The sequence below is a fragment of the Emydura macquarii genome, unplaced genomic scaffold, assembly GCF_026122565.2.
Source record: "Emydura macquarii macquarii isolate MOO-44397 ecotype Brisbane River unplaced genomic scaffold, CSIRO-AGI_Emac_v2 contig_1790, whole genome shotgun sequence".
Taxonomy (NCBI): Eukaryota; Metazoa; Chordata; order Testudines; family Chelidae; genus Emydura; species Emydura macquarii.
In genome coordinates, this window is record NW_027131927.1 from 27,498,014 (window position 1) to 27,514,057 (window position 16,044).

The 16,044-nt window shown below is 39.8% G+C and overlaps 1 protein-coding gene across 2 annotated transcripts in view; it reads left to right on the forward strand.

The window, feature by feature from the left end:
* The window catches only part of GRID2 (glutamate ionotropic receptor delta type subunit 2), a 963,383-nt gene that overhangs the window by 753,416 nt on the left and 193,923 nt on the right, over window positions 1–16,044 (forward strand). For both annotated transcript variants that reach the window (XM_067557183.1, XM_067557186.1), the window contains one exon: window positions 4,018–4,119. In XM_067557183.1, the coding sequence (XP_067413284.1) occupies window positions 4,018–4,119 (102 nt within the window). The remainder of the gene's footprint in view (window positions 1–4,017; window positions 4,120–16,044) is intronic.

Below are 16,044 nucleotides of genomic sequence, written 5' to 3' on the forward strand. Positions count from 1 at the left end.
GCATTTATTAATTGTGTCCCACCCTAATCTATTATGTAGTGTTGATGTGCATACCATATTTAATCTCAGAGGTGATTGCATGGCAGTGTTGGATTAAGTCATTCGTAGGTAATTTTTACATCTCTTTAAGGATGGCATGCACTACATTAAAGTAATACATTGCTATTGTTGAGTTGTTTTTATTTTATTTTTTTTATGATGATGATCATCATCATTACAAAAGGTGTTTATATCAGTAGACTTAAATTGATATTAGCCTACCTTTCACTATATGCCAAAAGATTATTAGTCTCCCTAAGCCTATCCATTAGAGTTCACTGTTGTCATAAGAAATATTTGTGTTCTATATATGGCCATAGAGGTGGGAGACATGCTGAGGAGGTAGAACATGAGATCCGTAATGAATGTGTTGAACATTTAATTGTGTTCCAAGTTTCTTATCAGTGTCCTGAAATTGCAAAAATATACATTTTAACTAATCTAAGAAGATTGATAATCACAGATTTTCCACAAGTGGCAGCGCACAGAGACCAGAATTCTTGCTGATGAAAAAATGGCCCATGAGAGGAATAGAAGTCATCAACACTGACAGTGAAATAAAAGAGGCTTTAGCATAGCAGAGGTAACATCTGGAAGAGGTACTGAGCTACAAAGCTCATGTACAAAAGGACATTGTAAATCAAGTATAAAAGGAAGTGAAACATTGACAACTTGAAAACTTTCATCATTCTGTCTCCAAATGTGTACCAGAATGAAACTTGTCAAGAAAATAAATAAATGAAAGAAACCTCATCTAAGGTGCAAAGTGCTTTAAATCACAGAATCCATCTGGACATGTGGAAGATGAATACTGTGTTTAGTCAACATATCCCATCACTCAGATATTGACATATGCCGTTGCTGTACAGATCAACCCAGAATTAGCATAAGATTGCTGTATTGCTTAATAAAACACTGATTTATGTTGTCATTTTAACTGTATAACAAGAAAGGAGCAGTATCAAAGAAAAGCAAATGTTTTGTGAAACTGGTGAAGCCAGTGGGTTAGCTGAAGGGAAATATCTGCAGGATGCTCAGAGTTTGATAATGTACCTTTCTGTTTCTGTAATAGATATGGTCACTTCTGTGGCAATGACACCTTCAAATTGTCATCGATAAAAAGTTGATTAATTTTCACATAATTTCAATAAGTAACATCATACCTGAAATTAACATCAAATTTAGTTTGGCAAGGGTCTGTTCGTTTGACTTGGACATGTCTATACTGCACAAAAGGAATAATTTAACTGAAAATTAAACGATTAAAAACAAATTTAGCTTTTAAACAGAAAAAAGATCAACGATAAGCTTCTGTTGCTTAGTTCATAGTGGTATTGTTTTAAAAAATGCTAGAAATGATTGAGCTGTAAAGTTAATTATATATAAAATGTACACATTAATGAACATAATTGAAAATGGACTTTAGCTGATATCAAAGGGAACAAAGGCTCTTCTCCAATTTCATAGGGTTTTACATTTGGCAAAAGCATTACAATATCTGTGGTAATTAGACTTTCAGCACATTTGGATATGCTAATTGGTTATAAGTTCTAATTAATTTTTTATACAACTAAGAATGACATATCACTGAATGAATTTAATGTGCTTTTACAGCTGAAGCTAGCAATTGGCACCATCCTCCACAATATTTTAGAATAGAAAATGCAGGCTTTATCGAACGCTTAGTTTTATTTATGGTGTAAGGTGTCAATGATTTATCTTATGACAAAATGTGTACATCTATGTAAATATTTTGAATTAAAACCCTTCTCTGTGCTGTGGATAGTAACGTGGTTTAGCAAATATGGTTTTCAACTCAATCAGATTGCTTGGAAAAGCTTACCAGAGAGGTAATGGTGTTTGTTGGAAGACAATAAACAAACATGCTGAAATGTTGATGAGCATTGCCCTAACTCTGCTCCCTTTGAAGCCAATGATAAAACTCCCATTGACTTCAGTGGGAGCAGAAATAGGCCTATGACGAACACTTTCGAAAATCCAGTTCTTAGTCCACAAGCGTATGAAAAAAAAATCTACCTTAAAGATGTTGACTAGAGCTTAGGTCTTAGGTGTTGCAGTGCCTAGCTCCTATGCACCCTACTGCAAAGTAAAATTCACATCCCCGAGTTAGACACCCTGGCTCCCCATGCATTGTAGAGGAAGAGTTAGGCACCTCAGAAAGGAATTCTCAGAAGCTTAAACTAGCCAATGGAAATGCCAAGGACAAGGGCTTTAATACCCAACAAATATTTAATTATTTACACAAAGTGGAAAAAGCTTTGACAGGAGAGAGAGACTCGCCAGAATATCCAATAGCGTGGGAGGTTAGGACACTCAACTGGGATGTGGAAAACTGAGTTAAGGTTCCTGCTCCAACTCAGATTCAGACTTGGGTCTCCCACCTCCTAGGTTCTAACCATCCAACTACTTGATATACACCTACATGTATGTGTCAGCCAGCCCCCAAACTTCCCAGCCTGCCTGACCTCAGGTGTTTGGGTATTTTTGAGGAGTGGGGGGCTGGGCTGACCTAGTAGGTATACTCAGAGCACACCCATGGGATCAGGCCCTGTAGGTGAGATGTGGGAGGAATGCCTACATTAAGAATCCCGCCAAAGCTTAGCCATGAGCCAGAAGGCCAAGCAGCTGGGCAGTCAGGACTTAAGCACTTTCTGAGCATGCCCACTGGCAGAACCTGAGGAACCATGAGGACTTTACCAACAGGAGTTTAGGCACCATGGAAATTTTGGCATCTGCAGGGTTAGGTGGCAGCTGAGTATGGGATTTGAGGATCTCAAAGGTGTGCAAATATTGGATTTAGGAGCCTAAAATGGCAGTTAGGCTCCCAAGTCCTTTTGTGGATCTAGCTCTAGATTCCTAATCTGTGGAATCTTGTGCTTTAAGTGTGACGCTGACCTCTCTACCATCCCACAAAGGATTTTGACCCACTGAGGCACCAGTTTCTTCATATAAAGTCTTAGAGAATTTGTTAGGGCTGTATAGAAACTAAATAAGCCTTGATAAAATATGTTCTAAAACCTATAGCCTATGATAGCCTTTCTATAGAAATTTTAAGTTAGCCATATGTCTTTTATTGGGTTTTGGATTAGGTTCTGGTAACCTAGAGTTTTGAGACACAAGTGCTCCAAGACATCATTTAGGGACACTAAGGAACAAACTTACTAGGGCTTCTAGAGGGCCCTGAGGCACAAGCAGTCTTGCTGTGTATGAGGCACACGCCTACCATTGCCCAGCAATGCAGGCAAATTATAGTTTCAGACAAGTCAAGTTACAGACAAGTAATTTTCTGCATTTGAGATTAAAAGGCATTTAATCATTGCAAGGAAAAGCCTCTATCCATGGCAGCCCAAGGAAATGATAGCACACAAAGTAAGCAGGTAAAAGTATTGTTTTCTTTTTCTGCATCATCTATTACAAATCTTCCCTGGACACTGTGGTTTGCCCATCAGGTGCTTTTTCTCTCTATTATCCTTCAATGGGGTTTTCTTTCTTTATCAATGAACAGTATACAGTTTAATTAAAATTAATATAACTCTTTTCCTCAAAGTTCTGCTAGAGAAGATGTGCTGGAGCAGTCACCATACTAGAATTATGTTAGCTACTCTTTTACCAATTACTGAATGCCTGTGAGTGAGGTGTAAGTATTGTTACAGCCATCTCACATTTTAAATATGCCTTGTTAATTCAGAAATCCTCACTGAACCCTTCTAAAGCAAGGAATATCCTCTGCAGGTTTGGATGATGTCAGACACTCCACATTGATATTTAAAAGCAGAAACTGATATTTCGAATGGTTTCATTTGCAATTCAAAAGTGAACCTATCGGCAAATCCCCTTTTGACTGTACATGCCATTGATTATGGAAGGTGTTCTGTTGCTCCCATTTAAAGTTCCATAACAGGAATGACTGACACATTTTTTGCACAATGAGGTGACAAATTACATTTTATTTTTCAGCTTGGCTGCTGGAATCCTGCCACAGGTCTGAATGGGTCACTAACAGACAGAAAGCTGGAGAATAACATGCGTGGAGTGGTTCTGCGTGTAGTGACTGTGCTGGTAAGAGATTGAGTGTTTTCCATTTAGAGGAATGCTACTTTTCTTCTTCTTGCTTACCACTAATAGGTTATTGACTAAGGGTGACTAAAAAGGATTTTGAAAAAATTACACATTTTAAAAAGAAAAATGAAACATAGTCATCTGTCACAGAGTCAAGTTTCTGCTTGCCAATACCAGATCAATGGGAATTTTCCACAGAATAATTATTTTACCAATAAAGTTAATTTCAAAGTTGGAATTAAAGACATTTAAAGCTGTTTCTTCCATAGGCACATAGTAAGTTATGCAATCAAGCTGTGTTAACTCAAAAGGGTAACACAAACGTGCCTGCTAACTAAGGTTTCCTAGCTAAAATTCTAAATGATGCATAAGATATAGCTGCCTTCCAATTACTGTGCTAGACTGAGTGCCGTTTGACACAAATTGCTGCACTCAGAACACATTAAAGATTAGTTTAGGGTGAATTATGTTAGTTCAGTGAAATAACCTTCCTCTCACAGTTCCTTGGATCAAATTCTCCCCTGTGCTGTAGCCACTTTGTGTCCTGCTGCTGGATCAAAGGAAGGGTCATACCAGAATAAGGAGAAAAATTGGTGGCACAGAACCAGCATAGAGGCTTCTGTGCCACACACCCTCTTGGCCAGTTGAATAGAGGAGCTGACCTGGCAAAAGAGAGTGTGAGCAGTGTTCTCTGCTTGAGATGTTTCAACACTTTGTAGCCATTCACAACTGGACTGGCCCAATAAAGACTCAGTGGAGGATCAGGGCAAGTACAAAGGTTATTTTAAGCCACCTTTGTAGCCATTTCTGGTTATGGTGAGGCTCTGGATGCTTATTTATAAATGAAGATACAGAGGTGGATTTCTATTATTTCCCTTGCAGATGTTGCCTTGTGCAGAAAAAGGTTCAGTAAGGCTAAAATAGAGGGTGCTGAAAAAAAATCTTCTCTTATTTTTTGTGGTTTTATCCCATGGTAGGTTAAAATCTAGCTTTTTAGAAGATATTATTAATATGGGAGTCCCATATGCTTTCACTATTGTCTGTTTTGTTTAAGAGAATCATATGTCTGACCGGGGTTAGAAAAAACCCCAGAATGAATAGATATAAAAAGACAAAGCAGTATTTATTTTTGTATACTTTGATGCTAATTGGATATTCTTCAAAGTAGTATCACAACAGCAATGACTGGCCTTTGTACTTTGCTTGATACAAACTTAAACTGATTCAACATAATTTTCTTGCAGTGGAAATGTTTAGCGAACAAATTAGTATCTTGTCTTTTTTTCAGATTCTATAATTTCATCCCTAGTTATCATTTCTTTTAGCTTGCCAGGGAGCATTCTTCTGTCAAACAATTATATTATGAACATTTAGCAACTTAGACACTGGTGTGGGGGGAAAAAAGTAATTACTCACACTGATAGTATTGAATAATCCAAAAAAGAAAGATATTTAAAGTTCAGCAGTACATCTCATAGAAGATCTAGTTCCTTCCCCACAGCCCCTACACAAACAAAGACTGTTGGCTTACATTTGCCTCCAGAGGCAATTTCTATTTTATTTTTGGGTTATTTTTAAAGCAACATGTTTCCAAACACAACTGCAACTTGGTGGTATTTAAATTTAAGTTCATTAATCCCTCATTTTGTTAATTGAGTATCTCTTTATATGAAGGATATGCACTACAGGCAATGGGTGAGGAAGACTCAAATGATCCCCATTGCCTTTATACAGTAAGACTTTTCCTTTGTCTTTTCAGCAATTAGTAAGGATTTGCATGGTTGGTCAGTGCAATCTAGTGGTTCGAGTCTTGCAAAGCTGTCTGTGACCCAGTATACCACCTAAGGCTCATTATATTTTATATACCAAAGCACATATTTTCTAAGTTGGGTGCCTAAAGTTAGGAACTTAAATAAGGGCTTCATTTTCAGAGATGCTAGGGATCTGCAACCCCCATTGAAATCAATTAAATATTTCACCTATTTGGATGATAAACATGAGTTGTGCTGATTTGTCCATCTTGCTTAAATTCCAGAAATCATAAGAGGTGGAAGGGCATTTTTATATAATTTCCTGCTCACGCGCAAAATTTTGGTGTAGAAAAAAAAAATCAGATGACAAAATAGAAAACTGAATAAGGGCAAAAGAAATGTAGATAGAAGATGCAGTAATGGTAATTGTGCTTGTATTCTATCATCGTCTCTTACCTCCTCTAAATTAATGCGATACTAAATACTACTGCTGTTGCTGTCCTTTGCACTTATGTTACAAATTTAGGGCCTGATCCTGCAAAGTTTTACTGCTTGTGCCAGTGGATGTGTTTGAGCAAGCCAGGTTACGTGTGTGTATGGTTTCGCAGGATCTGGCCTTTACTGTGTCTGTCGTCATATTATTCTTTCATATAGTGTCTGTCATCATATTGTATGTATATGTATATGTATGTTGCCCTAGTTTACAGGCATGACTATTGCTTATTACTAATGTTAACATAATTTAGGTCAGTTCATGTCTTTGGTTCACATTGTTTATTTGCCATGACTACTAAGGATGATACAAAATGTTAGCTTTTATGGGAAGGAAGGGGTGTACTAGTATAATATTCCAGTGTTAGTAAGAAAAATATCAGGGATGCCAGAAAATTATTCAAATATAGTATAGGGAAACAAAAAATCCTGCCCACAGGTTATTAGCAATTTCAAATCAGGGATTTAATCCCACTATTTACTAATAAACTTCAGTTTAATGCTATGAAAACTTGATCAATACTTGCATTCTAGACAATGTTTGTAAGTAACCCAGTTTATTCTAAAAAAAATTTCTAAGGCAAATTATTACTAAGAAAAAGCCATCAGTTCTGTGAAATAAAACAGAGCGAACGTGTTAAGTCACAGTTAACAGTAAAATACTATGTCTTTGCTGTCAATGAAGAGCTCTTAGGTGGAACAAAGCCTTGGTAATCTATAAAAGTCTCTTTTTGCTATGATATTTTCTTTAGGGGGCAGAAGTATAAGTTTGTATTTGATACCTGGGGTGGAATCCTGGCCCTTTTGAAGTCAGTGAGGGTATGTCTAGATTGCAATAAAACACCTGGATCTGCCCCGAGTCAGCTGACTCAGACTGTCAGGACTCGTATGAGATGGCATTCTATAGAGTTGGAGGCAGATAAAGAATGGGCATACTGTGGCTACCAAACAGAGAAGAACCTGGAGCTAGAAGCTCCAGCCAGAGGTTTCCAGTCATTACCAGGTCTTCGGCATGGAAAGTGTGAAAGTCATCTCTGAAGATCCAGCTCCTTGAACGGAACAGAAAGGTGTGTGGACACACCTGTGGATTGCTGCTCAGCCCAAGCTGTACAAAAATTAGGTATGCCCAGAGATCTCCAGTTGTCCCAGGGAGACAGATAATCCTTGTCTGGGTTTCTAGAGTAAGAAAATGGAAAGAGTATTCTGCAAAGGACGGGCAGACAACAGGATAGTTTGCTGTCTTCCAGGAGCCTAAACAAAAGATGTGATTATAAGATTGAAGATTGAGGCTTTAAAAGATCCAGTGGCTAGAAGCTGAAGTTAGAGAAATTCAGACTAGAAATGAGGTAATTTTTTAACAATGAGGATAGCTAACCATTGGAACAACTTACCAAAGGTTGTGGTAGATTACCTATCACTAGAAATGTTTAAATCAAGTCTGGATGTTTTTATTTTTATTTTTTTAAAGATATGCTCTAATTCAAACAGGAATTAATTCAGGAGAGTTATATGGCCTGTGTTACAGAGGATGTCAGACTTAGATGATCACAGTGGTCCATTCTGGCTATGAATCTAAGAATGAATCTCACCGGGGTGACAGTTTTCCATCTCTTCCATTTTTATTGTGTTAAGTTTTAGGAGTTTTTTTTAATTATCATAGATTTTGGCAGAACTTTACAGATTTCAACATCAGGACCAGACTGCACTTTCTTCTTATGAAATTAAATGCCCTGTGTGGAGGGCAACAAATACATTTTTACTGATTTCTATATCACCCATCAAATAAAATCTTCATTCATGTAAAGAAACAGAAATATTTAGGAAATATTAAGAAAAATAAATACTTTCAACCTTGGAGCTAGTTAAAATTACTCAGATATGTCTAATAATACCTGATCTCATTGTTCTCTCATTTGCACATGCCGTTTTTATGACTAATAAACCAGAAAAAGATGAAGTGATTAGATGTAGATAAAATAATCATAATTAGAAGGTGCTCCTGAGGGGGTTTGTGGATTAGGAGAAAACTAGATCAAAGATGGGAAAGATAGTGGAATATGCGAATGTAATTGTAAGTGCAAAGTGTTTATTTTGATTTATAAAAATGCACCCAGCCAGTACTCTTTGTTCTTAAAATATCATTCGAAAATTACATACAATTAGAACAAATTTCTAAAATACAGCAGTTATCAAATAACAGAGCTACAACTATCCCCATTACCCTCCACCTCTCTAATAATCTCTTCCCCATATGATATGATCATCATAGAAAGTATCAATACAGATACAAATCTATTTGCCTGACTGTGTCTTCATTGCTATGCTGTGTACTGTACTATAACATTTTCCTTTTGAGGCAACTTCTTTGGATGAAATCCTGGCTCCATTCAGATCAATAGGAGTTTTGCCATTGACTTCAAATGAGGCAGGATTGCACCTTGTGTTTTATTATGGAGAAAGCCACAGTAGTACCTTGGGATGAGGTGTACAAACCCAAAACTGGAGGGCAAAGGGCTTCAGGAACAGCTCTGGGCCCAGGTGACCCCCACACGAAAGCCTGCAAAAGGCAGAGCACTTCAAAGGGAGGCAAGCAGTGGAAGGGAGCAGAGCACTGCTCTGAGCTCAGGGGAGGAAGTGCTACCCAGGAGCTCGTTGCCTGAGACCAGACAATGCAGGCATGAGCAGCCCTACAAAGGAGAGGCCGAGACTGAGTATGCCGGTCAGAGACTTTATTTGAGAATCTTTGATCTACTCTGGAGGGAGAAGGAGACTTGGGTAGGAAGAGGTCTAGGGATGCAATTGCATAGTACCCAAGGTGCAGAGCATAGCTACTCACCGTTGGGCCTGGACCGGAGACTGGTGGAGAGGGTGGGCCAAGACTCCTCTACCCACTCCAAGAAGACATGACAACAACAGGAGCCTTCATGTTGGGGGAAGGACCCAGCTGGGGAAGGCCCAGACCCCAAAGTTCCTGTGCTAAAAGGAAAGAACCAGAAACCCTTGGGGGTCACTGAAGGATAGGATTGTATTTGCAATGGGGAGATGACCTGCCACACCCCTGCCTGACTACTACATGGCACTGTGGGTGGTTGTTCACCTTCTACATGCCTCCCTAGTTAAGACTCTAACACATTTTCTGTTTTGATCTGATCAGTCCCACTCCCTCCAACTGTCTGAAAAAAGTTACATTCTGTCTTACATCTCATGAGTGGTTTCTGCTCAGTCCCTCTCCCACACCCCTCCGCCTCATTTTGCTACCACCATCCAAGTAAAAGTTTCAGCTTAGCTGGAGAAATTGCTGTTGAATTAAAGGCTTTGGCAAATTTCTGAATTGTATTATATGTGGCATAACTCAAATACAATTTAATGTATTAACTTCAAACTTGCTTTTGACATTAGTTCACAAAACAAATGTCTAGGACTATTTTTATTTAGTTGTCAATTTTTATTTAGTAGTCAATTTTTAAAATTTCTGTGCATAGTATAAATATTATTGTGCATTTTATTATTTCCTTGAGAGTGCTTCTGGAGGTTATACCTAATATATAGTGTCTCTGTGAAACTCCTAAATTTTGTGTAATGAATAACTACTTGTATAGTTCATACAAATGTATTATCAGTCTTAATTCCATTTTAAGGACTATTTCTCTATTGGAGTAAATAGATAATTTTATAATGAAGATCAGTTACAGTGTAATTTAATGCAGAGGTTCCCAAACTGTGGGCTGTAAACCACTTGATGCTGGCTTCTCCTCCTCCTCACTTTCAGATGCTAATATACATTTAAAATCAGCTAAAATGCACTGTGTTCTTAATATCACTTTTTCATGTACACAATTGCTGAACTTGTCACAGAGATATTAGTCAACAGGAATGCGGTGGGATGTGGCCCATGTGTAAATGAATAATCTCTCTAAAGTGAAGGTGTAGTCCATGTTATAAAAAAGATTGAGAACCCCTAATTCACGATACTATAACATAGATCAAGAGTATAGCAGTCTTGTCTGAAGAATGCATATCCAATAACTACAACTGCACAATGGTTGTGGTTTATACTTATGATTTTATAGAAACTGATTATGAGTACTCACTGACATTAGATATGTTCAGTTGACCTGAAAATGCAGGGAGGACCTAGAAAAAATATATAATAGCGAGAGATACAGAATAGTATGTTGCAGTACATATCTGCGTATTATTTCCTGTTACTTATTACACACGCTAATTAGATAAAACTACAGGGATTGTAAGCTCTTTGAAAACTTTGTTCACTCCAATAACTCTGCAGGAGCTGAAAAGAGAACAGATCATAGGGTTACACAGCTGTGAAAGTGATGAGGCAGTATTTGAGTGGCTTTACATCTTCAAGCTGATTGTGAATGGGAAGAACTGTGTGTTGAAAGAGCAATCAGAAGAGTTGAGGAGCAGGTTAGCAAAATGTATAATCAACATCTTGGAGAACATCATTAGGTATGACAGAGTATGGTTCTTGTTACACAGGATTAAACACAATGTACATTATGTAGATTTTAAAAATTCTTAAAGTAGTCAATGAATTCATGGATAAGATAATGGCAGATGGTCCCACCTTTTCAATCACCTTTTTGTACTTGGTCTAACATTCTATCTTTGAGTGATTGCTCATATCCATTCTAATATAGGTGAGTGCGCGCCCCATGCACTAGTTCCTGGAACTTTTTTCCCCTTAGCAAGCCCCGTAGGGTCAGCTCAGGCACCCCCGGAGTACCATGCTCATGCTGAGGTACATAGGGCGCTGCCGATCCCGCGGGCCCTCAGTTCCTTCTTTCCGCCTGTGACGGTTGCTGGAACGTCTGCCTCTTGCTTCAGCAAGTAGCATCCCCTTTGTGCATAGACTGTTGTTGTTTAAGTAGACTGTCAGCATTAAGTATAGTGTTTTAAGTAGTGTTAAGTAGTTAATTAGATAGTAGCCCTTAGGGGCTTCAGGTTGGGCCATGCCTGGCTCAACCGGCTTCAAAGCCTGCACCATGTGTGCAAAGGCTTTCCCCGTGAGTGACCCTCATGACCGCTGCCTCGGAGAGCAGCACAGAAGAGATAAGTGCAGGATTTGTAAGGCCTTCAAGCCCCGCACGCAAAAAGAAAGAGACGCGCGCTTGAAGGCCATCCTTATGGAGTCTGCGCTTTGGCCAGATTCGGAACCGGCGTGTTCCCCCGCAGCACCGAGCGTCTCCTCGGTGTGGAGTGCTCCATCGGCACCGACCTCAACCCTCCAGGGCCTGACACTGAAGTGCCGCAAAGGGAAGGACGCCACGAGCTGGGACTCCCCCGCACCGCCCATCCGGCCTGGGGGGAGTCAGGAGATGCCCCAGCCACGTGCCGTGGAGATTACTCCGGCACCAGCATCTCGGGGTGGGGGAGTGCCCCTGCAAAGATCGTCGACGCCGGAGGCGTTCGCCATGACACGCGCCCTCATGGGCATGCCCACGCCTCCGTCCCCCCATCGGCCAAGGATGCAGGGACTGGCGTCTCGGGGAAAACCCGCGCTGGGTGGCCCCAGTGGGTGGCAGAGACAGGAGTCGAAGTTTCCCCCCAGATGGTCACGGAGGGTAGAGAGTGTGGGCTCCCCTCCCAGCTCCGACACCAAGTCATCGAGCTCCTCGACACCGCAGGCGGGCAAGAGGTTCACGTGTGAGGCGACGCTGCTCCAGTTCCGCCTCGCACAGGGGTCGCAGCTCCAGCTCTCGCTAGCGAGTCCTGCTTGGCGCCGATCGATATCCCCGGCGCACACCTCGACAAGCACACAGCACCAGTCTTGATCCCCAGCACGCAGCCTGGCATGGATCCCGGTGCCCTCCGAGACCAGTCATCGATCACCGCAGCAGCCCTCAGCACCGATGGCTTCGGCACTGGCGGCTTCGGCACTTCGCAGCCGGTCACGCTCCATGGGGTCAGCTTCGCGTCAGCACCGGTGGCACCACTCCCAGTCCCGAGGTGGGAAGTGTCACCGCAAAATATCAAGGTGGAGGCGGTGGTCATCCAGCTTCTCCAGTAGCTTGTCCCCCCGACGGCACCGTAGACGTTGGCACCGGCAGTCGTTGTCGTCATCCTCTTGGAGCTGCTCTCCTGTCAGGAGCAGTAAGCTTAGGTGCAGCAGCTCTGGGTCCCGGACCCGCCACCAGGTGTCCCAGTCGGCACCAATGCCAGCACCAGCGTGGCCGCAGGGTCCGTGGCAGTGGCCATACTGGGGGCCTTGGGGTACCCAATTGGGCCAGGCCACTGCGTCGGTCCACTCGTCAGTGGCCCAACCAGCACCCTCCCTGCCAAGCCAGCCGGACAAGGGCCATCCCTCTGAGGAGGGATCAGACCCTGAGGAGGGTCCCTCCACGGGGCCCCTCCCGCAGTCCTCCTCCTCGTCCCCGGATGATGTGGCCGCCAGGGACCATACGGCACCGCTGCCCGAATTTAGAGTTCATCAAGATCTGCTCAAGAGGGTGGCGAGCAACCTAAACTTGGAGCTCAAGGAGATGTCGGAGGAGGAAGACCCGCTCTTCGGGATGTTGGGGGCAGCAGGGCCATCAAGGGTGGCCTTACCGGTAAACGAGAGGATCTTACCGGTAAACGAGAGGATATATGTTTTATATAGTGACCTTAAGATAATCGATTCTAAATCTAGCTTTTATGACAAATATTTAGATTCTTTTGATGATCCATATTTGATAGAATTTAATAATCTTAATAATAATAATACCAATTTTAATAATTTACAACATGATTTTATGGAAAATAGAAGAAATATTTTAGGAGATAATTTTAATACAAATTTTATGAATACAGCTAGTTTTAAAGAGAGTAGTTCATTTAAAGAGGGAATATTTTATTTAGAATATCCCGTAGATTGTTTTAATTGCCCTATATGTTCACAAATTTTAGCTAGTTTCGGTAAATGGGCGAAGCATATAAATAATGTACATAAAAGCACTTCAATAAGAGTTATTTGCAAAAAATGTGGTAAATATTCGCAGTTCCATAACATAGCTTGCCACTACCCCAAGTGCAGGCCCAAGGAGGTGGATAACTCAGAGAAGAAGTATGCCTGCACGGTCTGTGGGTCTGCCTTCTACACTCGCTCGGGGCGGAGTCAACACATCAGACATAGGCATCCTGCGGTGAGGAATGAGGAAAGAAAGGAAGCTAGAGTGGTTGGGAAAACAAGTCGCTCTCGGGTATGGACAGAAGAGGAAATTGAATTATTGATTCAGCTTGAAATAAAATATGCAGGGATTAGAAATATTAATAAGTGTATAGAAAGTGAATTAAAAACAAAAACAAATAAGCAAATATCAGATAAGAGGAGGGACCTGGCCAAGAATAAGGTTAAAAAGGATGAAGATTCTATGGTTTTATGGGAAGAGGGCGGGATGGGAGATATTTTAGAAGATATTCCTCCACGTGAGAAAATTAAACCTTTAAAAGATAAAATTTTAATTGATAGGTTTTTAACAGGAGTTAGGTGTAATGGGGCTCGTATTTTAGAGAAATTGGATTTTATTGAACAGCAATTAAATGCTTCTGCCACTGTAGCAGAAGGTTGGGGATTATTTGAGGAATTATGTAAATTGTTGATGAACTCTCCTCATGAAGATGTAGAGAATTTGGAAAATAATAAAGAAAATAATATACAGAATGATAATGGGAAACAAGGAAGAAAAGTGGGTAAGCCTCCTGATAAATATAATAGAAATAGAAAATATGCTGGGAGAAAAGCTAAATTTAGATTCTATCAAACCCTCTTTGAAAAAGATAAGAAAAGGTTGGCTAGGATCATTATGGGAGAACCTGATAAAGCGACATGTAAGATAGCAGTTAAGGAGATTGAAACCTATTATAAAGAAATTTTGGGTAGAGAAGGACATGGGAATACCAGAGGATGGCCAAAAGTAAAAGAAGTGGTAGATAATGAAATTTTAAATTGGCCTTTATCAATTGATGAAATTAGAGAAGCCTTAAGAGAGATTGATAATAGTAGTGCTCCTGGACCAGATGGAATTAAGGTTAAGGATTTATGGGATATTTATAATTTAGACAGTAGGATTTTAGTAAGGATTTTTAATATTTGGTTTTTAAATAGACAGATTCCAGAGTGTTTTAAAAGCAATCGTACAATCCTAATTCCTAAAGTCAAGGATCCACAAGAGTTGAAGAAAATATCATCTTGGAGGCCATTGACTATTGGTTCGATTTGGATTAGGTTGTATACAAAAATTTTAGCTAAAAGATTATCAAGTGCTGTTAAATTATGCCCCAGACAAAAAGGTTTTATCGCAGCCTCTGGCTGTGAGGAAAATATATCGATTTTAGAAAAGTTAATTAAAGGGGCCAAGAAAAATAAAGACGAAATAGCTGTTGTTTTTATTGATCTTGCTAAGGCATTTGATTCGGTTGGCCATGGGCACATTTTAAAGGGGTTAAAGAGATTTGGGATATCAGAGAGTTTTATTGATATTGTAAAGGATTTGTATACAGATTGCTACACTGAAATTAGTGTTGGTGAGGATAAGACAGAACCTATTTTAATTAAGAGTGGAGTTAAGCAAGGTGACCCGCTCTCCCCTATTTTATTTAATATAGCCATGGACCCTCTTTTATATAAATTGGAAGATGAAGGAGATGGTTTTATAGTGCAGGGTAGAAAGATAACTTCATTGGCCTTTGCCGACGATATCGCTATATTAAGTAGGTCCTATAAGGGGATGGTTAAGAATTTAAAAATTCTTAATCAGTTTTGTAAAAATTCAAGTTTAAAAGTAAATGTTAAAAAGACAAAGGGCTTTCATATTTTCCCAAGCATGGGAACATATGTTATTAACCCAAAAGATAAATGGGGATTAGGTGATGAATTAATTGATTATATTCAACCTGGTGAGTCTGAAAGATATCTAGGTGCAAGAATAGATCCATGGGTGGGAGTGGCTAATAATTCCCCTAAGGAAAAATTAATTGATTGGTGTGAAAGTTTATGTAAGGCTCCATTAAAACCTGTGCAGAAATTGATAATTTTAAAAGTTTACATTTTAACGAGAGTTTTTTATGAATTACTTTTAATTGAGCCGCCACTTTATATGCTAAATGAATTAGATGTTTTAGTTAGGAACACTCTTAAAAAGATTTTACATCTTCCCCAGTGTACAGCTGATGGGCTATTCTGTGCTAGAACTAGAGATGGGGGTTTAGCAGTTACAAAATTTAGTACCCAAATTCCAAACATGTTAATTCGTAAATGGAGGAGACATATTGTCTCCAAAGATGATTGGATAGATTTCTCGTTTTTATATGCTGGGGAAAATTTAGTGGAGAAAATTTTAATATATAGTGCTAAAACGGCTAATCCTAAAACGTGGAGAGATGAAGAGTTTTTAAAATGGAGTAATTTAAGATGTCAGGGAATTGGTATTAAATATTTTAAAAATGATGGTATTAGTAATTCGTTTTTAAAATATCCTTGCTTGGCCAAGTCCTCCTCTCTGATTGCGGCATTGCAAACGAGAGCGAATGTTTTTCCCACCAGGGAAGCTCTAGCAAGAGGACGGAAGATGGAGGAAGGGTTATGTAGATGGTGTGGTAAGGTCAAAGAGACAATTCCTCATATCTCTGGTCAGTGCATAAAAATGAAAGAAGCAAGAATTAAAAGACATAATAGGATAGT